Below are 25,755 nucleotides of genomic sequence, written 5' to 3'. Positions count from 1 at the left end.
AGTCACATAGCAAAGGGTCTGAATACTTATGTAAATAAGGTTTGTTTTTAATAACTTTGCAAAAACGTCTAAAAACATGTTTTCGCTTTGTCATTATGGGAAATTGTGTGTAGATTGCTGAGGAAAATGTTTTATTTAATACATTTTAGAATAAAGCTGTCATAAGAAAATGTGTAACAAGTCAAGTGGTCTGAATACTTTCCAAAAGGCACTATATATATAGTGTACTAATATAATACTTATACAGACAATAATTCTGACTAAACGTCAATGACCATTGAGTTTCATAAGTGAGCTAGGCTTCTTTTGGACTGAGGAGGTTTATCTTATTTGAAACTTTTTGTTTCATATCCTTTATTTCAATTTCACAATAACCTGGTTATCCACCAAAAAGAGCTACAGATTCAGAATGTCAAGTTACAAAAACATACAGAATGTTAGGAGGAAAATGCCAGTTTTCGCTCTGTGAACTTGTGTGTGTTAGCTACCAACTGAGCTACTTCCCTGTAGCTCAGTTGGTAGAGCATGGTGTTTGCAACACCAGGGTTGTGGGTTCGATTCCCACGGGGGGCCAGCAAAAAAAATTATGAAATGTATGCATTCACTACTGTAAGTCGCTCTGGATAAGAGCGTCTGCTAAATGACTAAAATGTAAAATGTTAGCTAACAACACCAGTCTATGCAGTTCTGTAGGCTAAACTCCAAAAGTGTGTGTGTGTGTGTGTGTGTGTGTGTGTGTGTGTGTGTGTGTGTGTGTGTGTGTGTGTGTGACAGTGTAGGTGTGTATGAGGATAATATGTGAGTTGCATGTTGACACCACTCTCTGTGCTGCTCTGTACTCGTGCTTCAGTGTTCTTAGTAGCGTGGGGTCCTTAGGGTTTGGGTGTTGACCCTGAGGCTGGAGCCACCCCTGTCTTGCCTGCCAGGGTGCTGGTTTTGGGCCGCTTGGACTCTGGGGGCTGGCACACAGGGTCAGTGGGGGGAGAGGGCCGTTCTGGGGGAATAAGTTGAACCAAAAGACATGCATCAATCATAGGCAGAACACTGGACTGGATAAAACAAACAGTTCTTAGGAATAAGATTTCACATAATTTAGTATACTCAAATGTTGTTGATGTTTCATTAGTTGGGCTCTCAGAGGCAGACCAGTAATGATGATACTGTCCATAGCCAATCGCTGGTCTTGTAAAGTGCTTGGCCAATCCCGCCGTTAGTTGTTGCAGGATATACTGACCATGTTTGGCTTTCTCTGTGGAGGAGGGTGTGGTGAAGGCAGCTGGAGATCTGGAGACGACAGGAGTCAGAGATATCCGTCTGAAAACAGAAGGTAGAGAGAGAGAGACAACAGTGACTTAGAAGGGGATTCTACCCGACTCTTGAGTAGGTGGCTGAGGAATTAGTCCTAAGACAACAGCAGAACTCAACATACAGCTACTATTCTATCAGTGTAGGCCTACATACGAAACACTCCCACCTAATTTAGGATTCATAGAGAAAAAGTAGACCTGCAAATAATAACTTCACTTTGAACCATTCGGCCTGTGTTCATATAGACTGATAATGTCACACACACACAGCCCATCTATTATCTGCCGGCAGCTACTCAGGATAATCAGTACTTGATTAACAGTGGGGGGGGGGGGGGTCCAACAAACCCTGAATACCAGACAGGGTTTTGTTCTGACAGACAGTAGCTAATGACCAAACATGCCACAAGCGCGCTCATTATTTTGTCACACACAACAAATGACAAATCATCTGCAACATCTGAAAATCTAAGTTTACAAAATAATTCACAACCATTTGCAATAAATGGAAACATTAGTGGGGAAATGGTTCAATGTCCTTCCCTACACTAGGCAAGCTGCCTGGCTGGTCCACTCCCCGTCTAACCGCTCCTTTCCATCCAGTGATGTGGCAGTTATGTAGTAGCTGTGTGTAGGCACCAGTCAGGCTGTCGTCTGGCTCCACTCACCACAGGCCATTTGAATGAGAGTTTGCATACATTTACGTACCGTAGTCTTGCGAGAGAGAGCGAAGCAGTCAGGCTAACTCGTTTTAGCATCTAGGCTATAGCATCAAGCAGCATTACATTTACATTTTAGTCATTTAGCAGATGCTCTTAGAAAAAGTGAGTGCAGGATAGTTCTGAGCTTATGGACCAGGGGAAGACATTACAGCAAGAAGGGTTTCATCTATCCCTTGATTTTAGTGGTGGCTCACATGATGAGTGATTCAACCAGGATCAAGATACATCATCGTGCAAAAGCTACTCACACATGCAGACACACACTCTCACGTAATACACGCACCAACTCTGACTCACAGGCAAGCATATAAACAGAGACAGGCAAAAACAGACACACAATCTTGTATTTGTGCTCTTACCTGGGGGTGGGCCCTTTAGGGGTGGTGCTAGCTTTAGGGGTGCTGGGGCCCAGGGTTTTACCGCTGCTGCATTGGGCTTTTGGCGTGAGGCAGGGCTGGGCTATAGAGGGGGCGAGGGGGGTAGAGGGGGTGTTGGGGGTAGAGGGGGTGTTGGGGGTAGAGGGGGTGAGGCGAGGCTGCTGAGGGGTGGAGGGTGTGCTGGTGCTGGCTGTGGTGGGGGTTTTGGGGGCACTAGCAGCGGGCGCTTTGGGGGTGCTGGGCTTGCCCCACCCCTCCAAGGTGTTGAGGGTGATCCTACGGGGCTGGGTCTTGGCCTTGCCAGGGTTCTTCTTCTCCTCTCCCCCAGGGGTCAGGGGGGTGCCAGGGGAGGTGAGGGAGGAGAGAGGGGTGCTGGGGGCCTCTTTAGTGGTGGGGTGAACAGGGGCGGTGCTCTCTGTTTTGGGGACGGGGGACACCGTGCGGGCTGCTGCAACCTTCTTGCCCTTCTTTTCGGGCCCGTTGCCAGGGGTGACGACCTCCAGGACAGGGGGCTCCTTGAGGGGCGTGCCCAGCTCGCCAGGGGAGAAGGACAGGAAGGAGCAGTAGCCGTCTGTAGACGACACCGCCAGGAAGGAACCGTCCCGAGACCTACAAAAGGATATGACATCACTAAGGAGACTGGGTGAAAACACCACAGACCGGAACAATGCCACACAACAGCAACTAATTAAACAGTAGTTAGAAGTTACCCCTAAACACTGACACAGGATCAGATATTTTTCAGTGCCGTTCAGGATTGGGAGTGGTAGGGTCATCGGATCCTAGATCTGTGGTTAAGGCATCTCCTACCTCAAGCTCATCAAAAACAGAGCGGCACATTTTGCTCTTAACTGTAATCAGAGGGCTGATATAAATACTATGCATGCCAGTCTCTCTTGGCTTAGAGTTGAAGAGAGACTGACTGCGTCACTTCTTTTTATAAGAAACATCAATGTGTTGAAAATCCCAAATTGTTTGCATAGTCAATTTACACAGAGCTCTGACACACACACGGATCCCACCAGACATGCCACCAGGGGTCTTTTCACAGTCCCCAAATCCAGAACAAATTCAAGAAAGCGTACAGTTGCATGTAACTTCCTTTCATCTCATATTGCTCAAATAAACAGAAAACCTGGTTTCAAAAAACAGATAAAGTAACACCTCGCGGCAGAACACCTCTCCCCTATTTGACATAGATAGTTTGTGTGTATGCATTGATATGTAGGCTACGTGTGCCTTTAAAAATAAATGTATGTAGTTCTGTCCTTGAGCTGTTCTTGTCTAATGATGATGTTCTGTATTATGTCATTCTGTATTATGTTTCATGTTTTGTGTGGACTACCAGGTGAGGTCGCTGAGTGTGTGGTAGTGGATGTTGGAGACGTAGCCGAAAGGTAGGGTCTGCTGAGTGTCATAGAGGAAGATGGAATCCTCGGAGGCCACAGCAAACACCAGTCTGTAGGGCAAGCCAAACGTGTTGGGCAGGGGCTGGGCACTGCCATCTGGAGAGCAGGGAGGGAGGGAGAGAGAGGCTGTTAGCTATCCTTTTATAGCTTGGGTAAAAGTGTTTGCTGAATAAATGAAATATATGAATGAGTAATAATCAGTAGAAGAGCTGTGTGTCTTTACCATCTCCCTTCTTGGTCCTCAGCTCAAAGTAGACAGGGCAACAGCGCACAGCCAGGGTGGCTTTAGCAGGGCAGGGCAGGTGAGCTATGGGCCTAGAATACAGAAAGGAAGATGCATCCAGTTTCACCCTTACTCTGATACAGCCACAGATACGCACACTAAAAGAGTAAGACTTATTAGAGCTGGGATGATAAACTGAAAATGATCCACACTGATCACTTATTGCAGGCATTTGGCTGATATCGTTCATTACGATAAATAGCCTATACTAGAGAAAAGTTCTAAATGAAAAAGGTTAATATGGGTGATTGTTAACGGGACAATTGTTGGCTACAACCGCCTAAGTAGTAGTTTTAAGAATCAATTATTTAAAGAAATGGTGCACATTAGTGTTATAAACCTTTCGTTCTACATTTACATTTACATTTTAGTCATTTAGCAGACGCTCTTATCCAGAGCGACTTACAAATTGGTACATTCACCTTAAATATCCAGTGGAACAACCACTTTACAGTAGTGCATCTAAATCTTTTAAGGGGGGGTTAGAAGGATTACTTTATCCTATCCCAGGTATTCCTTAAAGAGGTGGGGTTTCAGGTGTTTCCGGAAGGTGGTGATTGACTCTCATCAATCAGGCAATTTAATCGCAATATGGATTTTTGTCCATATCCAGCTCTAAGACGTACAGTAGAGCAGCGGTTCCCAACTCCAGTCCCTGGACAAGCATGCCTGATTCTACTTGTCAACGAATCATCAAGCTATCCAACAAAATGTGTGTTGTTGGGGGTACTGGAGGATTGGAGTTGGGAAATACTGACCTAGAGCAACAGACCCAGAGACAGCAGCTAACTCCAGACCTGGACAGTCTCAGTTCAATTCATCTTTATTGTCCACAAAGGGCTATTGGTTGGCAGCAGTTACCTCTTGAGGCTCTTCCTGGAGAAGACGTAGGTGGTGTTGGTGATGTTCTCCCCCGCCTCCACACACCCCGCTACAGAGAGACAGAAAAAGCAGACAGGGAGGAGAGGGGAGAGAGAGAGGGACACAGAGAGGGAGAAAAGAGATGGGTTAAACAGGATGTCACCCATGACCTCTACAACATCACAGGATATGACAGCAGCACAGGACACAATTACTTCCTGTTTCAAATCACCAGATGGATGTACAGAATAAAGCCTTGTTCACAATGCAGGCCTCCACACTCAAATCAGTTTTATTTTTCATGTGTGCGTGTTCAGACAGCAGTCATTTGCTGACATGGCTATGCTAGTTGTCATAGTAACAACAGGTGTGTGCGGTGGTGGTGCTTGTGCTTCCTATCACTCAGAAGTTATGTAACAAGCTAAGGTGACAATGCCTGCCATGGATGTTTCTCAGTATACTCAAAATCATTGTGTAAGAACACCTTTAAAGGATAAGATGATCCAACTCTCAAAACTAGTCCTTTATGTCTAGCTACAGCAGTCAACTAGTTAGGTAGCTGTTTAGCTCTCTAGCACATTCACTCATTTGTTTGTAAACAATTAACAAGCTAGTTAGCTAGCACATGTTCTTGTCAAACTGTCAACAGAGTAGCTAGCAAGCAACAAGATACGCCAAATAACTGTCTAAATAAATCAGATTTGAACATTCAGACAGGTTGCATGGGAAAGAATATGTTTTGTATATGACTTCAAACCACCTACTAAGGTGGTTTAAAATGTGGCTTGAGACATCTGAATCAATTTGCTTTTTGGCTGTTCAGACTGCAGGAAATAAAACAGATTCGTATCGGATACGCAAAAAAATTGTATTTGAATCACTTCAAACTACCAATGTGAACAAGGCTTAACTGTTTCTGTGTGAGTGCGTGTGTGCGTTTACCTGGTGCGAGCAGGAAGGAGCCGTCCGGTGTGAAGGTCAAGCGTCTGAAGAAAGACCTCATGCTGTCGTCATGGAACATTCGGTACCGTTTCACCTGCACACAAATAAACAGACAGACAAACACCATCACATTAAAGAGTGTTTGGTGTGTGTATGGTTGTGTGTGTGTGTGTGTGTGTGAGATAGTTGTTTAGCAACAAAACTGACACATATGGGGCAAAACAGACAGAGTTGGCTTAGAGTGTTGACAACATATAAGCTATAGTTCGTCTCCAGTCAAAACAAGACATGGTATCAAGAAAAAGACGAAACTAGCTGAAACAAGTTACTTACGATTCCCAAATGGTAGCGTCTTGTCATTGTTGGCAGCTTTCTGGCTATGCAGAATCAAAACACATACTTCCGCCCCATTGAAGTGCGCGCATTGTTTTCTTTACATTGTCAGCTAACCCATCTATGGGAGAACATTTGTCCACTCAGCTCATACTGACCTCTCCCTCCGCAGCTGATCCAGAGCTCATCTTACTGACACTGTAGACTTTCCTCCTGCTCTGAGTACTGTACACACGCATCACCCTGAGGGAGGGAAGACAGTCAGATCATCAATCATATAACACTGTTTAAGAAGGTTCAGATCTAAAAGTCCATGTTAGTCCCACTGATCACTGATAAAAGGAGACAAAATGGCTTCTTACAGGGGACCAGAGGCTGGCTGTGTTCCTACCTGTCACAGCTGAGTGTGGCCACATACTGGCCCAGCGGGTCCCAGGTCACTCCCTGCACATAGCTCTTATGGTCGTTAAAGATGCACAGCTTCTGACCTGAGAAATACAAGTTATTACCGGTGTTATAACTAATTATAAACTGGGTGGTTTGAGCCCTGAATGATGATTGGCTAGCAGCCATGGTATATCAGACTGTATACCACTTGTATGAGAAAACATTTATTTTTACTGCTCTAATTACATTGGTAACCAGTTTATAATAGCAATAAGGCACCTCGGGAGGTTGTCGTATATGGCCAATATACCACGGATAAGGGCTGTGTCCAGGTATAAAAAGATCAAGGACATCAACCACCTGAGCCTCGGCCTGTTCACCCTGTTACCATCCAGAAGGTCAGTACAGGTGCATGAAAGCTGGGACCGAGAGACTGAAAAACAGCTTCTATCTAATCCTGAATGTTGATTGGTTAAAATCGCATTCCAGACGGTGTCTATTACACAAGTTAGCACCGGCTAAATCTATGAAGTTAAAATGCCTATTTACTCTGTTCCATTTGAGTGCGCAATTCACTGTCTCATCAGCCCAGGCAGGGAAGTTATAAACTTGATCTCCACTATAAAAAGCATCTAGACAGTATCTCACATTTCTTTAAGACTAACATTTAGTTTTCAACAGCAGAGGTTTGTATAAACCTTGCTGTCTGTCTCTGACATTTGCAACATTGTTTCAATACTCAAATATGATCTCCAACTGTCCCATAGTAATGATCGTGTAGGGGTATTATTCCTTACTGAATAACATCCATACACACACATTACACAGAATATGGCCAAATATATTGGCACCCTTGCAGATTTATTAAATACTTCAAATTTTTTTCTAAAATAAGTTGAAATAATAAAGAACAACATTTGGCCACCACACCTTGTTATTGGATTTTCAACATTACAGAAACAAATGTATTTAGCTCCAAGGTGGCAATAATTTTGTCCATGCCATGTCTTTATTTTCTAAATTAAAATTGTTTTAAAAAGTTTACAAAATACTATTAATTCCGCAATGTTGAAATGCCAATAAGGTGAGGTGACCAAATGTTTTTCTTAAATTTTAATTATTTTAGAAGACATAGGGGATTAAAGTCCAAGGGTGCCAATATACAGTACTTGGCTGCAAATGTAACTGAATAGACATATTTAGACACACAAGCTATATGTACTCTCACACACGTCTTACCCTTTGTTACATCCCACATAATGGCAGTGTTGTCCACAGAACCAGAGACCATGAAGTTCCCATCCCGGGTCCAGCTGATGTCATACACATCCTCAATATGTCCCCTACAAAACACAACACCATTTAAACAGTGCACACACAAACAGTCACAAATGTGATTATGAAGTAATACACAGGGAAGGGACAATGTATTGTAGATAAGGGGAGTGATTAAAGGGTGTCACCGCAGGGTCTTGACCACGCTCCAGCTCTCCTTGTTGAGCTGACTATCCTCCTCCTCCTGGAACGACGGGGCCTGCTCAGGCTCCTTATTGTCATTCAGCTTCCACAGCAGGATGGCTGAATCTGTTACACAGAGTCATCAACACACAGTCATTAACACACACACTGAATATTTGTTATCAAAGCAGTCTACAACCAGCTAAATTAGCCGATGAAGTCACCGGCGATGGATTTACTCGCACATATTTTGTGCAGGAGTTTTCTCAATGTCTATCGGTGTATGCGTCTGTCTGCCCAAGACAGCTCGCGAATGGATTTAGAATATTGATAAGTGACATTTGGGACGTCGAGTGTGCATCGTCTCAATGCTCATTTTGACCAAAACACTTGCAGACTCGAGTAATCACTATCGAACACATCAGTAAGTTGCCAATCGATAAAGGGCTTAGGGGCCAAGTGTTCGGTTAGAGATTCTGCCTAGCTATGACTTGAACATTGTAAAGTACAAAAAAATGTATGCTCTAGATAAGTGTCCGCTAAATGACTGAAATGTAAATAGCGTATTTTTCTTCAGTGTTGGCATCAATGGATTACAATTGGAGACACTGATCATCCTTGTTCCATTTTATTTGCTATATATGTTATATCTTTATGGCAAAACATTTTTGTCATACAGATGCAGTCAAATATACTGGCACCAATGATGAATATAAACCCTGGGTTGCTGATGCTATGTATTGGCCATTGAGAGGCTTTGAAGCCACTGGTTGGCCATATTGGGACTCCTCAGTAGGAGCAGTCCTCCACAGGAATGAATAGAATTCTACAGTATTTCAATTAAATGTTGCAGGACAAAATTACATGGATTTTGATATTCTTTAGTGGGGACAGTAACATTAGTAATGTCTAAAGATTATACTTAAAAAAATAAAACAATTTCCTTTATGTTTAGCTCACGTAATATAATTTAAAAGTATGCATTAAGGTGTCTGTAATAGAATGAATGTGGCAAAGACAAATGCAGAGATTAATAAATGCATTTCTATAGCTTCTAAAATATTTTTTTTTTTACAATGGTGGGGGAGAAGCAAGATGGAGTCATGGTGGCTTCAACACAGCACCCTCGATCAGTTATCTAGTGTATACTGTATATAAATCATTTATTGGCACCCTTGCACTTTACAATGGAGAAGATTATTTTGTTTTTTTCTTTTTAAAACTGGTTGAATGGCAATGTTTACCCTGTAAGCACCTGCAAAGTATCACAGATTAGATTAATTACACAGTAAATGAGAATAATTGCCTCTAACCAAATTAATTCTAATTTTGAATAATTGTGAACTCTCTCAATTTCAGTTTAGATATTTTTGATCTCGGTCCTGTGCAGTGGAAATAAAACAAATATAAACAAATGTTTTTTCAACTTATTTGAGAAGAAATAGTGAATCATGCAAGGGTGCCAATATACTGTATCTAACCACATCTTTATATATTATAGCAAACCATTTTATTTGTCAACTATGCTATAGTTGATATATACAGGTTTGCTACATCGTGACCCACCATCTCCTCCAGAAGCGAGCAGCTCACTGTTGGGGCAGAAGCGCACCACATTGACAGCCTTGGTGTGCCGTGCCAGGTTGGACAGGAAGTCCACCACTGCCTTCCCATCAGGCCCCATCTCCACACGCCACAACTAACCACAGGAAGTGACATCACACGTTATAGCATCACGCAGACCCACTACACTCATTAGGTCATTGTCTCTCTTAATAAGTATATCACCATACAATACATTATTACAGTTTCCTTACCAAGCTCTGTGTGTGTGTGTGTGTGTGTGTGTGTGTGTGTGTGTGTGTGTGTGTGTGTGTGTGTGAGACAATCTGCTAATGCATACAAAGTGTTCACAGTGTGTGCATATGAGAGCGAGAGAACAATAGACTGGTCTCAATTCCAGGTGGGACACATGAAACAACCCCAGAGAATGAATGACTAAACAACAATGGAGGGGTTGTTTTAAACAGATAACGTTAGTAGCTAACTGTTGCTCACCCTGACAGTGGTGTCCACTCCTGCTGTGGCCAGCCTGTGTATGCGGCCCTCTGAGTTGTGCTGGAAGTCCAGACTGTAGACAGGTTCTTTGTTGTGCCACGCAATCTCACATGTTATCACCTTCATCTTGCTACTAAATACAGGCAAAGAGAGTAACGTTAGCTAACTGAAAAAGAGATGTCAGCTAGACTAGAGATAATGTTACTAGCTAGTTAGCTAACTACAGCAACTGAACAAACAGCAGCTGTTGTGTTGTTGACACCGATAGTCACTTGCAACACATACTGAGAAGGCAGTGGAGAAAGTTGGGCCATTAACCACTTCCAAGTGCTCTTAAAGTTATTCACTTTTTTAAAGAGTTAGCTTGGTAGCTACTGGTTTGCTTAGTAAAGCCAACTTGTTCGTTAGTTTAGCCATGGCTAAGCTAGTTTAATTCGATTGCTCTGTGTTGAAGTAACCCAACTTGCGAAGACACATTAACAATTATGTTATATTAAATATTGGATCATTCAAATATGCCTGTATCTCTGCCTACCAGTTTTTTTCTCCACTGTTTAACTTTTCTGCTGCGTCCCGCGCGGAGTCCAGTCTACAAGCAGACAGCAGAGACAAAACATTGGTTTCCCGCGTAGAGTTCAGAAAAAACTTCCGGTAGAGAAGTCAGCAGTGATAGGCTGAGAAGGGAAGGGGCGGGTAATACCAGAGTTGTCCAGGGGTTTCCACGAGCTTCAATGTAGCCACAGATTCCACAGCCAAAAAGTCAAAATTGCCACACGCACACACAAAAAAAGGAAATGGGCGAGGTTTATGACTTGGTGTCAGGAGCTTGCCAGCTTGTAGTCCTAAAAAACTGAAATTATTTAGCTCTGGTTCTTTCAGCCATTCATATAGGCAAAATGAATGTCGAAAGAATAGGATTTTGGAATACACGCCGAAAATAAGGTCAGAGGTTAACACAGGCTCATGAGATCTTATATGTTTTGTTCTATGAGATAACATGACCTTTATGAAATATGAAGCCTTTATGCAATGTAAATTATATAAATGCTTCAAAAAAGTGATATTAGCTTATGATTATATCATAGAACAAAACGTATAAAATCTCCTACGCCTGTGCTTACCAGACCTTCATTTCAGCGATTATCCAAAAACTCCATACATTATTCCATAGGCTTCGTTCAACGAACCATGGTGGTTAGTGCCTACAAAAAGACGCCATTACTATAGTCCCCCATAGTGGACGTTTTTTCCGCCGTTCATTTTTCACATTGTGAATTTTACAAACAATTCAAATTAATTGTGTATATGTTGTAGGCTTATATTGGCATGACGTTTTGATAGCTGTGTAATTCTCTAGGACAAGGTGGGTTCTCTCATTATATTTGCCTCAATTTACTCTTAAATTTACAATGCGTATTATTGATTCCAGTTAACTTGCCCTAGAGAGATTTGCGCAGTTATCAAAACGCCACGCCAAGGTAAGCCTACACAAAACACATACCTTATACAGTAGGTCTAAAATTGCAGATGGAAAAATGTATGGTGGAAAAACAATTATAACCATTTCCGGGTTTTATGACTCCTACACTGTGGCACCCAATTGAGTCTAGGTAATTTAAAACCTGCATTCGACACATTTCAGTATCGCAGAATAACATATGACATGCAAGCCATTGTAAGTGTTTGATGTAATGTAATTTCAAGTAAATTGTAAGTTTGTTATATTTCCCAACCATTCAGCAAATAGCTTCAAAGCGAAAGTATATGTGCTCTTCTAATGACACCGAATGACTTTAATGCTTCAGTTTTGAAGCCTTCCCAACCCAGTAAATTATTGCTGATCGTGTATGGAATTGTGAAAGTGACAGGATTCGTTAGTCAGTAAATGTTATTGGGATTTCTTGGTCTGTTTTTTCATTGCATACTTTTAGAACAATGTTGGTCATGTATTACAGCATTAATGTGTATCTTTCGTAGAGGCTATACATTGAAAAAAAAGTCAACGCATCGTTAGAACAGTGAAAAAAATAAATATATTTTTAAAAGAAATAATACATCCGGGACAGTTGCATTGCTAAAAGGACAACCAAAATTCCCTCGTGTCGAGAAAACAAAGCACATTCCCACTCTCTAATCCCAATTGAGGGATGAATCACAAATCAATAAATTAACCAGTTAACTTTGATAAACATTCCAGATATAGCTGCTGGTTTTCCAGTTTATTAATAAAGGTTCAGTTAAATATGGATCATTGAAGATATTGAGTCAGTTGCACGACCTCAATCTGTCAATCTTTCTTCATGAACTAGAAAGTTTGGAGTGGTTTGAGCTGGCTAACAATTTGATCATGCTTTGAAATACAGTACTTTCAGAAGGTATTCAGACCACTTGACTTTCTCCACATTTTTTTTTTTTTTACATTACAGCCTTATTCTATAATTGATTAAATAAATATTTTTCCTCAGCAATCTACACACAATACCCCATATCGACAAAGCAAAAACAGGTTGACATTTTTGCTCATTTATTAAAAACAAAAATACCTTATTTCCGTAAGTATTCAGACTCTTTCGCAATGAGACTTAAAATTGAGCTCAGGTGCATCCTGTTTCCATTGATCATCCTTGATGTTTCAACAACTTGGAGTCCACCTGTGGTAAATTCATTTGATTGGACATGATTTGGAAAGGCACACACCTGTCTATATAAAGGTCCCACAGTTGACAGTGCATGTCAGAGCAAAAACCAAGCCATAAGGTTGAAGGAATTGTCCGTAGAGCTCCGAGACAAGATTGTGTCGAGGCACAGATCTGGGGAAGGGTAGCAAAACATTTCTGCAGCATTGAAGGGCCCCAAGAACACAGTGGCCTCCTCCATTCTTAAATGGAAGAAGTTTGGAACCACCACGACTCTTCCCCAATTGCTCAGTTTGGCCGGGCGGCCAGCTTGAGGAAGAAGGAAGGGCCTTGGTCAGAGAGGTGACCAAGAACCCGATGGTGACTGACAGAGCTCTAGAGTTACTCTGTTGAGATGGGAGAACCTTCCAGAAGGACAACCATCTCTGCATCACTTCACCAATCAGGCCTTTATGGTAGAGTGGCCAGATGGAAGCCACTCTTCAGTGAAAGGCACATGACAGCCCGCTTGGAGTTTGCCAAAAGGCACCTAAAGTCCATGAGAAACAAGATTATCTGGTCTGATGAAACCAAGATTGAACTCCTTGGCCTGAATAGTAAGCGTCACGTCTGGAGGAAACATGGCACCATCCCTACGGTGAAGCATGTTGGTGGCAGCATCATGATGTGGGGATGTTTTTCAGCGGCAGGGACTGGGAGACTAGACAGGATCAAAGGAAAGATGAACAGAGCAAAGTACAGAGATTCTTGATTAAAACCTGCTCCAGAGCACTCAGGACCTCGGACTGGGGCGAAGGTTCACCTTCCAACAGGACAACGATCCTAAGCACACAGCCAAGACAACACAGGAGTGGCTTTGGGACAAGTCTCTGAATGTCCTTGAGTGGCCCAGCCAGAGCCCAGACTTGAACCTGATCGAACATCTCTGGAGAGACCTGAAAATAGCTGTGCAGCAACGCTGCCCATCCAACCTGACAGAGCTTGAGAGGATCTGCAAAGAATGGGAGAAACTCCCCAAATACAGGTGTGCCAAGCTTGTAGTGCAAAAAACCTAAGAAGACTCAAGGCTGTAATCGCAGCCTAAGGTGCTTCAACAAAGTACTGAGCAAAGGGTCTGAATACGTACGTAAATGTCATTTCAGGTTTTATTTTTTTATAAATTAGCAAAATTGTCAAACTGTTTTTGCTTTGATCATTATGGGGTATTGTGTGTAGAACGATGAGGGGGAAAAAATAATTTAATCAATTTTAGAATAAGGCTGTAACATAACAAAATGTGGAAAAGTCAAGGGGTCTGAATGCACTGCACCTCTATGGACTCATCCCCCATCTCTTGCATTACAATCTCCACCCGCATACGGAACTTAACTTTGACTTAATAATTTACAATTTCATTATTCCTACCTCTGGGACGCTAAGTTTGAAATCCTCTGGAGTGCAAAAACCCTGTTATTTCAAGAGAAACATCAGTCTCAGCTCAAAAGAACAGAGAGGGATTGATAGTACTTTGATAAGACAAACGGTGTGACGAGTGAGGGGAGAGGGTCTGGATATCGTACGCCTAGTTATAAAACATACAACACAAAATAAAAATATATGTTAACTCAAGATTTGGGTGAAAAAGTCTTCATTATTTCTTAGCATATAAATGAACATGAGCACATAAGAGTGAATGCAACATTGAATACTGAACTTAGTCTGTCTTGATGTAGAACTGATGGCTAGGTCTGTTTTGGGAGAGAAGGGGGTCCTTCTACCAAGCCACAGAGCAGATCATGGCGGAGACTACGTCCCTTAACTCATCAAGTGAAAACTCCTCTGTTCCTGACATAATTCCAGGAAAGGTCACTGTGGTCACCTGTAATCTAAGAGAAAAACATCTTCCCGGAACACTGACAAGATTCTAGAGCCTCCATCCACATTGGAGTAGTAAGTGTTTGTGAGAAGGAGAGGTTGAACTCAGTAACCCCAAAGTTTCAGTGCAAAATAGCTTACTGTTTGTTGCATCATTAAGTACCACCATGGTCATGGAACAATATAAAAGTGTTTGTACAGCAATACAAATAAATACTTTTCAGTTCATTCCCTCTTTCACTTGTAAAAAAATCCATAGAAAATACATTTAAAAAGTGTAAAAACGCCGAGGTAAAAGGAGAGGCAGGAAGTCTCTGTGACCATCTCCAGGTCTGCCTCTCCTCACAGAGTTAGATGGAGGACAACCCCTCCATCCATATCCCGCCCCAGGCCCTTACGCAGGCCCCAACGTCTCCACATCAGTAAGAACCTGATCGAGGATCTCGTCGATGACTGGACAGTCGTAGTTGACTTGTTCGAGGTCCAACGCCGGGACAAACGTGACAAGGAGACGACCAATGCTCCTCCGAAGCTCCCTCAGTCTGAGAGAGACAGACAAAGAGAAAAAGGGTGTTCATGTACAGTGCCTTCAGAAAGTATTCACACCCCTTGACTTTCCCACAATTTGTTGTGTTACAGCCTGAATTTAAAATTGATTAAATTGAGACTGTCACTGGCCTAAACACAATACCCCATTATGTCAAAGTGGAATTATGTTTTTACAAATTAATAAAAAATGAAAAGATGAAATGTCTTGAGTCAATAAGTATTCATCCCCTTTGTTATGGTAAAAATGTGCTTAAGTCAGATAATACGTTTTTTTTTTTCATGACTACCTCATCTCTGTACCCCACAGATAATCATATGTAAGGTCCCTCAGTTGAGCAGTGAATTTCAAACACAGATTCAACCACAAAGACCAGGGAGGTTTTCCAATGCCTCGCAAAGAAGGGAACCTATTGGTAGATGGGTATAAATACATTTTTAAAAAAGCAGACATTGAATATCCCTTTAAGCATGGTGTATCAATACACTCAGTTGCAGGAGAGGAAGAATACCGCTCAGGGATTTCACCATGAGGCCAATGGTGACTTTAATGGCTGTGATAGGAGAAAACTGAGGATGGATCAACAACATTGTTACTCCACAATACTATCCTAAATGACAGAGTGAAGAGAAGGAAGCCTGTACAGAAAAAAAAATATTCCAAAACATGAATCCGGTTCGCAAATAAGGCAGTTTCTGTCCTGAATATAAAATACTATGATTAGGGCAAATCCAACACAAACATCACTGAGTACCACACTTCATATTTCCAGGCATGGTGGTGGCTGCATCATGTAATGGTATGCTTGTCCTTGGCAAGAACGAAAGAGTATTTTAGGATAGAACAGAAGAGCTAAGCACAGGCAAAATCCTAGAGGAAAATCTGGTTCAAATTAACCTTTCAGCAGGACAATAAACTTAAAGTGGCTTGAAAATCTATGGCAAGACTTAAAAAGGCTGTGATGATCAGCAACCATCTTGACAGAGCTTGAAGATTTTTAAAAACAAAAATGTGCAAATATTGTACAATCCAGGTGTGCAAAGCTCTTAGAGACTTACCCAGAAAGACTCACAACTGTAATCGCTGCCAAAGATGATTCTAACATGTATTGACTTGGGTGTGAATAATAAGTAAATTAGATATTTGTATTTCATTTTCAATAATTGTGCAAAAATGTCTAAAAACATGTTTTCACTGTCAATATAGGGTATTCTGTGGGTGAGAAAAAAATGTCTATTTCATCCATTTTGAATTCAGGCTGTAACACAACAAAAGGTGGAATAAGTCAAGGGGTATGAATACTTTCTGAACGCGCTGGTGATTTGATGACCATACAGGAATACTGAAGGAAACAGAAGTGAAAATCTTATCCTCACGTCTGGGGTGCCTCCGAGGTCGAGCCATTAGCAGCACCAGTGGCCGCTACGTCTCCCCTCTCTGTCTGGGCAGCTACAGCCTGAGCTGCTTCTCTCTCCTCTTTCTCCCTCTCCTCTTTCTCCCTCTCCTGTTTCTCCCTCTCCTGTTTCTCCCTCTCCCACTCTTGTTTCTCCCTCCTCAGCTCCACCACGTCCCGCTGCAGCGTCTCACACTGGGACCAGAGGTTGCCCCTCTCCTCTTTCATAGCCTCCACCTGGGGGTGGGAGAGTAGACAGGGACACAAAAGGGAATGGACGGCAGATGATTATGCGGAGGAAGATAAGAAATCACATCAGATAGACAAACTGATTCATGTTCACTTACACACAGTATGATGCATTGCCCCATCACCACCTCTTCATCCTCCACACACCTGGTACATCAGGTTTCCATCAAACTAGCCTTTTTCATGGTATGGTAAAATATCAACAGCATACCTATAAAGGTAGGGGGGATAAAATGGCCACTCACCTGGGAGCGTAGCATGTCACGTTCACAGTTGGCGTTGCTGAGGTCCTGGAGCAGAGTATCTACCTGTACAGCCAGCTGGTCACTGACCTTACTCCCCTCTGCTTGCTCTCGTTCTCCATCCCCTGCTCCAGTCTGACAGGCCAGGTGGCATTGCTCTCTCTTCACAGCGGCCCGGGAATGCTCCTGCATGCTGCCCTCAAGGTCATGGAGCTGGCAGGTCAGCTTGTGGACCTGCTCCTTGAACTGGTCCCTCTCATGGGCTGCAGCCTGCATGAGCTCCAGCAGCTGATCTTGCTGCTCCTGGGCCTCTGACAGGTTACGGAAGTCAATCCGAGGAAGGTCTGATGGGTCTGGGACAGATGGGCCAGCAGAAAATGGACCTGCAGAGGATGGGCCTGGTGTGGACGGGCCTGGTGTGGATGGAGCTGCAGAGGACGGGCCTGCAGAGGACGGGCCTGGTGTGGAGGGGCCTGGTGTGGAGGGGCCTGGTGTGGAGGGGCCTGGTGTGGAGGGGCCTGGTGTGGAGGGGCCTGCAGAGGATAGGCCTGCAGAGGATAGGCCTGCAGAGGATGGGCCTGCAGAGGATGGGCCTGCAGAGGATGGGCCTGCAGAGGATGGGCCTGCAGAGGATGGGCATGCAGAGGATGGGCCTGCAGAGGATGGGCCTGCAGAGGATGGGCCTGCAGAGGATGGGCCTGCAGAGGATGGGCATGCAGAGGATGGGCCTGCAGAGGATGGGCCTGGTTCTGTTCTCTTCCTATCTCTTTCCTCCTTCTCCCTCTTCTTGTCGTCCTCTTCTTTGTTCTTCACTTTTGTCCGGTTCTCTATTCTCTCCTTCTCCTTTTCTACTTCCTCCTTTTTCTTTCGCTCCTCCTCTTCATCCTTCACTTCACCCCGTATGTCTGTCTGGGTGGTGATGCTCATCTGCTCTGAGGAAGGTGGTAGAGGGGAGAGGTTGGTCGCTGCGGTTCCCATCTCCACGGAGCTTGTTCCTATGCCATTGGTCCTAACGTTGCCAGTGCCAGAAGGTGTTTCCACAGACCTACTCTCTGACTTTACCTTGGCCATGTCAAAGGTTGCCTTCTTTGGAATAGGGGTGCTGTTGGTCTCCAAGATAACAATGTCATCGTCATCCGTGATCTCATCATCATCATCGTCAATAGGGATGATGACTGATGGGGATGACACATTCATCTCTGCTGCCGTTGATGCGGTCCCCATAGAGGTGTTTTGGTGGAAACCGTTCACCCTGGGTCTTTTGGTGTCCCTTTCAGAGGTCATGGCCAATGTTCTCTTCATTCTACAGAGGATATGGGGGCTTATTATGCACCATTAAACAAATAACAATGATTATTGACAGAATTTCTCTGTCCCTTGTGGCAATGATATGTAGTACAAACACTACGAGAGAGACAGAGAGCGAGAGAGAGCATACAAGAAAAGAGAGACTACCACTCAGACAGTGGCCCTACCTTGAAGGTGTTGAAGGGGCTGGAGGGCTTGAAAGAGAGCACACGCTAGAGATGATGGGCATGTGGTTGGAGGAAGGGCTGGTCCCTATGAAGAGAGATATACATTTATATCAACACCTACATTATCAAAAACATCCCCATAACCATAACATACGCAGTTCACAGTAGACATACCTGATTGTGTGAGGGGAGAGATCCTGAGAGGAGATGATCTGGGCCTAGCACTGAGTGGTGATGCTGTGGTAGCCCTAGTGCTCAGTGGTGCCTTCACATTAACTCTGACTGTGGGGGGAGCTGAAGCTGGAGACATCTGTACAGCTGTCCTGAAGCTCTACAAACGACAGAGGAAGGGAAGGACATGAGTAGGAAGACTTTGTATTGGCTGTTTTTATTCAACCAGCTAGTCCTCCTCGCCTCTGCACTAGGTGCTGCTATATGACATAGCTAGACCCACCGATGTCTTTATAAGCTGCAGTTTCAGGTCCTCCTGTTGGCGCCTCAGAGCCTCGTTCTGCCGAGCCAGCGCTGCGATCCGCATCCGCTCTGCCTTTTTCTGCTCATCTTCATACTGACACACACACACACACACACACACGCACACGCACACACACACCAGAGCCGGGCATTAGGACATACACAACAGGGTAGTTTGGGCAGGGTACACAAAATATAAGGTAGAACAAATAGAAATAGCTAACCTGTTGTCGTTTCCACTCCTGCTGCATTTTGGTGTTCCTTTCACTGTGAAATAGAGCACAGTTTAATTTAATTGAAAATGAAAAGCCATAATTGCATTAATCTCACCTGCTGACATCATACACATTCTATGGAATAGCCTATCAGGTCCGAAATGATTGGCACCCTTGATAAAGATGAGCAAAAGGTTTTCAATGGGGTTCAAGTCAGGAGACTGATTTTGTCGTCAATTAACAATTTCTCAAATTTGATGTGTGCTTGGGGATATTGTCTTGCTGGAAGTTTCACTTGCGGCCTCCAAGTTTCAGCCTCCTCGCGGAGGCAACCAGGTTTTTGGCTAAAATGTCCTGGTATTTGGTAAAGTTAATGATGCTGTTGACCTTAACAAGTGCCCCAGGATCAGTGGAAGCAAAATAGCACCATAACATTTACATTTTAGTCAAGATCTACCACCATATTTTACAGTAGGTATGAGGTTATTTTCTGCACATGCATCCTTATTTTGTCGCAAAACCCACCACTGACTGGTGTGCATGCCCAAAGAGCTCTGTCATCTGACCATAGCACCGGCTTCAATCCAAGTGGCAATGCTGTTTATCAAACTCTAGGCATGTACATTTGTTTGTTGCTCTCAATAAAGGTTTTTTCTTGCAATCATTCTGAGGAGCCTATTGGCATGGAGGTGGCATCGAATTGTAGATTTGGAGACGTGGTGACCCGGTGATGCGACAAAGTTTTGTAATTCTCCTACTTTGGCCCTTTTATTTGCCTCCTGAACCATCTTCCTCACTGTGCGTGGGGACAAGATACACATGCGTCCAATACTAGGCAAGTTTACCACTGTTCCAACGGTTTTAAACTTCAAAATTGTTGCCTTTATAGGTAGTATGTATTTTTTTGTTGTTGCCATTGCCAGATTTATGAATGTCAACAACCATGTCTCTTTTCGTTTGTGAGTTCTTTTTTTCCTATGGTGATCGATGACAGGGAATTTACATGCATGTTACCTAATGTTTATACCCCAGTGAAACAGGAAGCCACGGAAGGCCACAATACAGTTCCTTAAACTGAGATTAATTTACAAAAGTAAACTGAATTAAGAATTTTTATGAGTACAAATACTTTTGACGTTATCTTTCTTAGAACAAAATATTACTTAAACAAAATCTTTCTCTAAGCAATTTATATAAAATAATAAAACAATATAGCACAGTATTTAGATTGATTGTATACAATTTTTTTTGCTCATCTTTATCAAGGGTGCCAATAATGGACCTGACTGTACAACGTCAACTCCTTGCCTACTGTGTTGCAAAATGAAGTGAGAACTTGCACATTAATCTGTCAAGTCAACAGTTAGGTGTGCTTGCTGAAGCAGTTAGCAAAAAATGTGTCCCCCACTTTAAATCTTTGACATACTTCTTTTTCTTTTGCACGCTACTCCTTTACACAGTTTGGATTGAGTTGCTTACATACAACCTTTTGACATCTTTTATACTTTTAAAATTGTTAAAATTTTTGTCCTTATTTTTGTCCTCCATCCACTTTCATGGGATTTCCTCAACATTCTAAAAGGTCCCATTGTGACACCACTTTTAACATTCCATTCACTGTAAATGCAACAAAGCAAATTGACACAAATTAGCTACTTCTCTGCTTTTCAAATCTGAAATCGGAACAATAATATATTCTACCGATCAATCAATATAGCTGTTTTACTAACCGTGCCAACAATATATAAATAACTGACATTTTTAACATTTTCCCAACAAGTTAGAGGGCATGACTTCTTGGTCTACTTATCTGCTATTCAAATCTGGAAACAGAACAGATTGATCTGTTACCAATCAAAAAGGACAATTGTTTGAGTAACCGCATCAACTACTTTGTCTGAACTTGTACAAACTGAAATTTTGATTAAAAGTTACAGCTGTTTAAAGTGACGAAAAGTAGCTAGCTAACGTCAGCTTACAGCTCTCTCGTGTCATCTTTGAGCAGCCCAAACGGAGCCATTACTACAGATACTCACAGCGCATGGGGCAGCGCTGGGAGCTATGGACAGACAGAGACGATCAGCTATAGATACTAACGAAGGAAGTTACTGTACTTCTAAATTCGGGTTGAGCCATCTGGCCTGGGTAGGGTAGGGTCTGAACGTCGACGGCATGGGTAGGGCTTGCGCTAAAAAGTCATGCCCATGCAGGACTCTAGATAGAATGTAGCACTGGTTGCATTAACCCAGGGCTTCGGGATACAGGTGTGAATCACTACATGTACCCACACACACTTTATTTTTGCTTGATTGAGCTTTCCTGGCTTAACGGACCAATAGAATAGTCCCAGAATTGCAAACCCTAGCCATCTGACACTCCAGGCAGGCAAGAGAAAACTCTCAAAGTATAGTATTTGAACATACAGTATTTGACACAGACTTTTCTTTCCTAACAGGTCTGAAGGATAAGTCACACAATCTTGTGTCCCTGTCCGATTACGTAAATCAGACAAAATCATGTCATGAACATTTCCTGCAAATTCTATCAATTTGCTTTGTTTATAACTTAAAGTAGATTGAAATTGAACTAGTGACTAGACATGTGTATCCCCCTGGGGGCAGAGGTGCTACGAGGGAATGGGTGCCCTTATCCCGTCAGTGGGTCCCTCTTCCCACTGATCCCGATTTAGCCCAGAGAGAACTTCAAGAAAATCCTGCTGTTGTCCAAACCATTGTGATAAAAGTTTAATTTAAAACTTCAATCCCTCCTTGTCTTCTGTACTCTATTATCACATTTTCCATATACTGTGGTATTCTAGTAGGAGAGTGTATTAAAAAAAGTGTAGTGAGAGTGTAGTTATTTCTGATAAAATGTGTGATCCGATTGCCCCACAATCCATTGTCTTAAGGTTGACACACTACATGACCAAAAGTATGTGGACAGAGTAATGACGTTGGGTCCGGGAACTGCTACAGGCTCCCCTGCCTCAGCCGGACCACCAGGCTCCCCTGCCTCAGCCGGACCACCAGGCTCCCCTGCCTCAGCCGGACCACCAGGCTCCCCTGCCTCAGCCGGATCGTTGGGCTTTCATGCCTCAAACGATCTGTCAGGTTCCCGCGCCCCAGCTGACTCGACAGGTTCCCGTGCCTCAGCTGGCGTGACAGGTTCTTGCACATCAGCAGGGGTGCCGGTCCGCCCCCTTTGACGGTGTCCTGCAGCTGGAGCCGCGTGTCGGGGACGGGGTACTGTCACGTGTACTCCCTCTCTGGCCTCTAGGTCATCAGGCTGCTGATTATCCCGCACACCTGTCACCATCGTCACGCGCTCCTGCGCCTCATGACACTCACCTGACTCCATCACCTCCTTGATTATCTTCCCTACATCTGTCTCTCCCCTTGGTTCTTTCCTCAGGTGTTATTGACTCTGTTTTCATGTCGGTGCGTTGTTTGTATTTCGTGTTTTTTTTCTCCTTCATTTATTTAAACACTCACTCCCTGAACTTGCTTCCCGACTCTCAGCGCACTCTTTACAGACATTTCTGTGATCTAACTGCCCCACAATCATAATTCATCATGTTGATATAGTAGTCTATCAAAGTAACCAGACCAATTATATTACTAAATGTAACTGACTATATGTAACTGCTTTGCTTCAAACAGTAGATAAATGTTTGTTTTTTTAGTTCTTCCACTACCACAAAAATACTTTTAAAAGAGCTAAAGCAAGCCCCACAACTTTACTTCATGTAGTTACCATCTAGTTATAACTATATTTCTTCCATCCACTGTAGAGCTTAAAAGTCCCAAAGCAAAGTTACCTCACTTTCTATTTTTCAAGTTATTACATAAAACCAAATCAGAATTCCTTTGAATGTCAAATTCATGTTGGAAATTAAACCAAATCGTTTGCACTTTTAGCCAACTTACAAGCAAATACTATATGAATTTATTGTTAGAAATCAGCTTGTAAGGTTGTTAGCCCTACCAGCCTGCTTATGTTACATTTGCACTGTGTGCGTCAGCCAGTTGCTATCAACCCCTAGCTTACAGCTAAGTTTTGAAATACATAACGGCATCTAACCAGTTATCAAATAATGTCACCGGTATACGCGGATCCTTTGTCTGCACTTCTCATGGCATTTGAACCGATTCCAGAGGCCGACCAAAAACAACGGCGCCGGAGGGTGCCAGAACAGGTTTCTAGTGAGGCTTCGGATGTGCGCACACCACCGAGAGTATATTACTCGCTAACGTCCAGTCCCTAGTTAACAAAGTAGACGAAATCAAGGCAAGAGTTGCTTTCCAAAGAGATATCCGGGATTGTAACATACTCTGTTTCACGGAAACATGGCTAGCTGGGGACATGCTGTCGGAGTCCGTACAGCCAACGGGATTTTCAGTGCATCGCACTGACAGGAATAAACATCTCTCCGGTAAGAAGAAGGGCGGCGGTGTATGTCGCATGATTAATATTTCATGGTGTAATTGTAACAACACACAGGAACTCAAGTGCTTTTGTTCACCTGACCAAAAATTCCTCACAAGCAAATGCCGACCATATTATCTCCCAAGAGAACTCTCCTCGGATATCGTCACAGCTGTGTATATCCCCCCTCAAGCGGATACTAAGACGACCATCAAGGAACTTCACTGGACTTTATGCAAACTGGAAACCATATATCCTGAGGCTGCATTTATTTTAGCTGGGGATTTTAACAAAGCTAATTTGAGAACAAGGCTACCTAAATTCAAATCAACATATCGATTGCAGTAAACGAGTGAATAACACGCTCCACCATTGCTACTCTAAATTCCGCGATGCATACAAGGCCCTCCCCCGCCCTCCTTTTGGCAAATCCGACCATGACTCCATCTTGTTGCTCCCCTCCTATAGGCAGAAACTAAAACAGGAAGCACCCGTGCTTAGGTCTATCCAACGCTGGTCTGACCAATCGGATTCCACGCTTCAAGATTGCTTCGATCTCGTGGACTGGGATATGTTCAGGTTAGCCTCAGACAATAACATTGACGTATATGCTGACTCGGTGAGTGAGTTTATAAGGAAGTGTATAGGAGATGTTCTACCCACTATGACTGTTAAAACCTACCCAAACCAGAAACCGTGGATGGATGGCGGCATTCGCGCAAAACTGAAAGCACGTACTGCCGCATTTAACCTGTTGGGGATAGGGGGCAGTATTTGCACGGCCGGATAAAAAACGTACCCGATTTAATCTGGTTACTACTCCTGCCCAGTAACTAGAATATGCATATAATTATTGGCTTTGGATAGAAAACACCCTAAAGTTTCTAAAACTGTTTGAATGGTGTCTGTGAGTATAACAGAACTCATATGGCAGGCAAAAACCTGAGAAGATTCCTTACAGGAAGTGGCCTGTCTGACAAGTTCTTGTTCTTCTTGGCTCTGTTTATTGAAAACTGAGGATCTTTGCTGTAACGTGACACTTCCTACGGCTCCCATAGGCTCTCAGAACCCGGGAAAAAGCTGAATGATGTAATTCCAGCCTCTGGCTGAAAAACATTAGCGCGTTTGGATAGTGGCCGGTCAGAGTACCATCAGACTGAGGCTCGTGCACGAGGGGATCCCATGTTTTTATTTTCTCTCTCTTTGAACGTAAACACGCTTTCCCGGTCGGAATATTATCACTTTTTTTACGAGAAAAATGGCATAAAAATTGATTTTAAACAGCGGTTGACATGCTTCGAAGTACGGTAATGGAATATTTCGAAATGTTTTGTCACGAAATGCGTCGTGCGCGTCACCCTTCTTTACCATTCGGATAGTGTCTTGAACGCATGAACAAAACAGAGGATATTTGAACATAACTATGGATTATTTTGAACCAAACCAACATTTGTTATTGAAGTAGAAGTCCTGGGAGTGCATTCTGACGAAGAACAGCAAAGGTAATAACATTTTTCTTATAGTAAATCTGACTTTGGTCAGGGCTAAACTTGGTGGGTGTCTAAATAGCTAGCCCTGTGATGCCGGGCTATCTACTCAGAATATTGCAAAATGTGCTTTCACCGAAAAGCTATTTTAAAAATCGGACATAGCGAGTGCATAGAGGAGTTCTGTATCTATAATTCTTAAAATAATTGTTATGTTTTTGGTGAACGTTTATCGTGAGTAATTTAGTAAATTCACCGGAAGTTTGCGGGGGGTATGCTAGTTCTGAACGTCACATGCTAATGTAAAAAGCTGGTTTTTGATATAAATATGAACTTGATTGAACAAAACAAGCATGTATTGTATAAAATAATGTCCTAGGGTTGTCATCTGATGAAGATCATCAAAGGTTAGTGCTGCATTTAGCTGTGGTTTGAGTTTATGTGACATTATATGCTAGCTTGAAAAATGGGTGTCTGATTATTTCTGGCTGGGTACTCTGCTGACATAATCTAATGTTTTGCTTTCGTTGTAAAGCCTTTTTGAAATCGGACAGTGTGGTTAGATTAACGAGAGTCTTGTCTTTAAAATGGTGTAAAATAGTCATATGTTTGAGAAATTGA

The 25,755-nt window shown here is 43.0% G+C and overlaps 2 protein-coding genes across 3 annotated transcripts in view; both read right to left on the bottom strand.

The window, feature by feature from the left end:
- Nucleotides 1–320: 320 nt before the first annotated feature.
- Nucleotides 321–10,792, bottom strand: LOC106586634 (chromatin assembly factor 1 subunit B). 2 transcript variants are annotated; one of them, XM_082969110.1, is made up of 14 exons: nucleotides 10,673–10,792; nucleotides 10,138–10,270; nucleotides 9,646–9,778; nucleotides 8,085–8,205; nucleotides 7,861–7,964; nucleotides 6,626–6,722; nucleotides 6,393–6,477; nucleotides 5,902–5,995; nucleotides 4,960–5,029; nucleotides 4,039–4,130; nucleotides 3,752–3,911; nucleotides 2,389–3,015; nucleotides 1,235–1,314; nucleotides 321–994 (listed from the first exon to the last, which is right to left on the bottom strand). In XM_082969110.1, the coding sequence occupies exons 2-14, from the start codon at nucleotides 10,261–10,263 to the stop codon at nucleotides 873–875; spliced, it is 1,911 nt and encodes a 636-aa protein (XP_082825236.1). In that variant the 5' UTR covers nucleotides 10,264–10,270; nucleotides 10,673–10,792; the 3' UTR covers nucleotides 321–872. The 2 variants fall into 2 exon arrangements, with proteins under 2 accessions (XP_082825236.1, XP_082825237.1); XM_082969111.1 differs by having other exon boundaries at nucleotides 10,138–10,267; nucleotides 10,673–10,781.
- A 1,359-nt stretch (nucleotides 10,793–12,151) lies between these two features.
- The window catches only part of LOC106586633 (uncharacterized), a 30,711-nt gene continuing 17,107 nt past the window's right edge, over nucleotides 12,152–25,755 (bottom strand). Inside the window, exons 13-19 of the mRNA XM_014174126.3 lie at nucleotides 19,232–19,274; nucleotides 18,988–19,101; nucleotides 18,708–18,864; nucleotides 18,534–18,618; nucleotides 17,062–18,361; nucleotides 16,551–16,804; nucleotides 12,152–15,169 (exon numbers count right to left, since the gene is read on the bottom strand). Coding sequence (XP_014029601.3) covers nucleotides 15,022–15,169; nucleotides 16,551–16,804; nucleotides 17,062–18,361; nucleotides 18,534–18,618; nucleotides 18,708–18,864; nucleotides 18,988–19,101; nucleotides 19,232–19,274 — 2,101 coding nt within the window. The 3' untranslated portion in view covers nucleotides 12,152–15,021. The remainder of the gene's footprint in view (nucleotides 15,170–16,550; nucleotides 16,805–17,061; nucleotides 18,362–18,533; nucleotides 18,619–18,707; nucleotides 18,865–18,987; nucleotides 19,102–19,231; nucleotides 19,275–25,755) is intronic.

The sequence above is a fragment of the Salmo salar genome, chromosome 25 (genome assembly GCF_965601325.2).
Source record: "Salmo salar chromosome 25, fSalSal1, whole genome shotgun sequence".
NCBI lineage: Eukaryota > Metazoa > Chordata > Actinopteri > Salmoniformes > Salmonidae > Salmo > Salmo salar.
The sequence above is the reverse complement of the archived record's forward strand: the minus strand, read 5'-3'. Positions and strand labels throughout refer to the sequence as shown.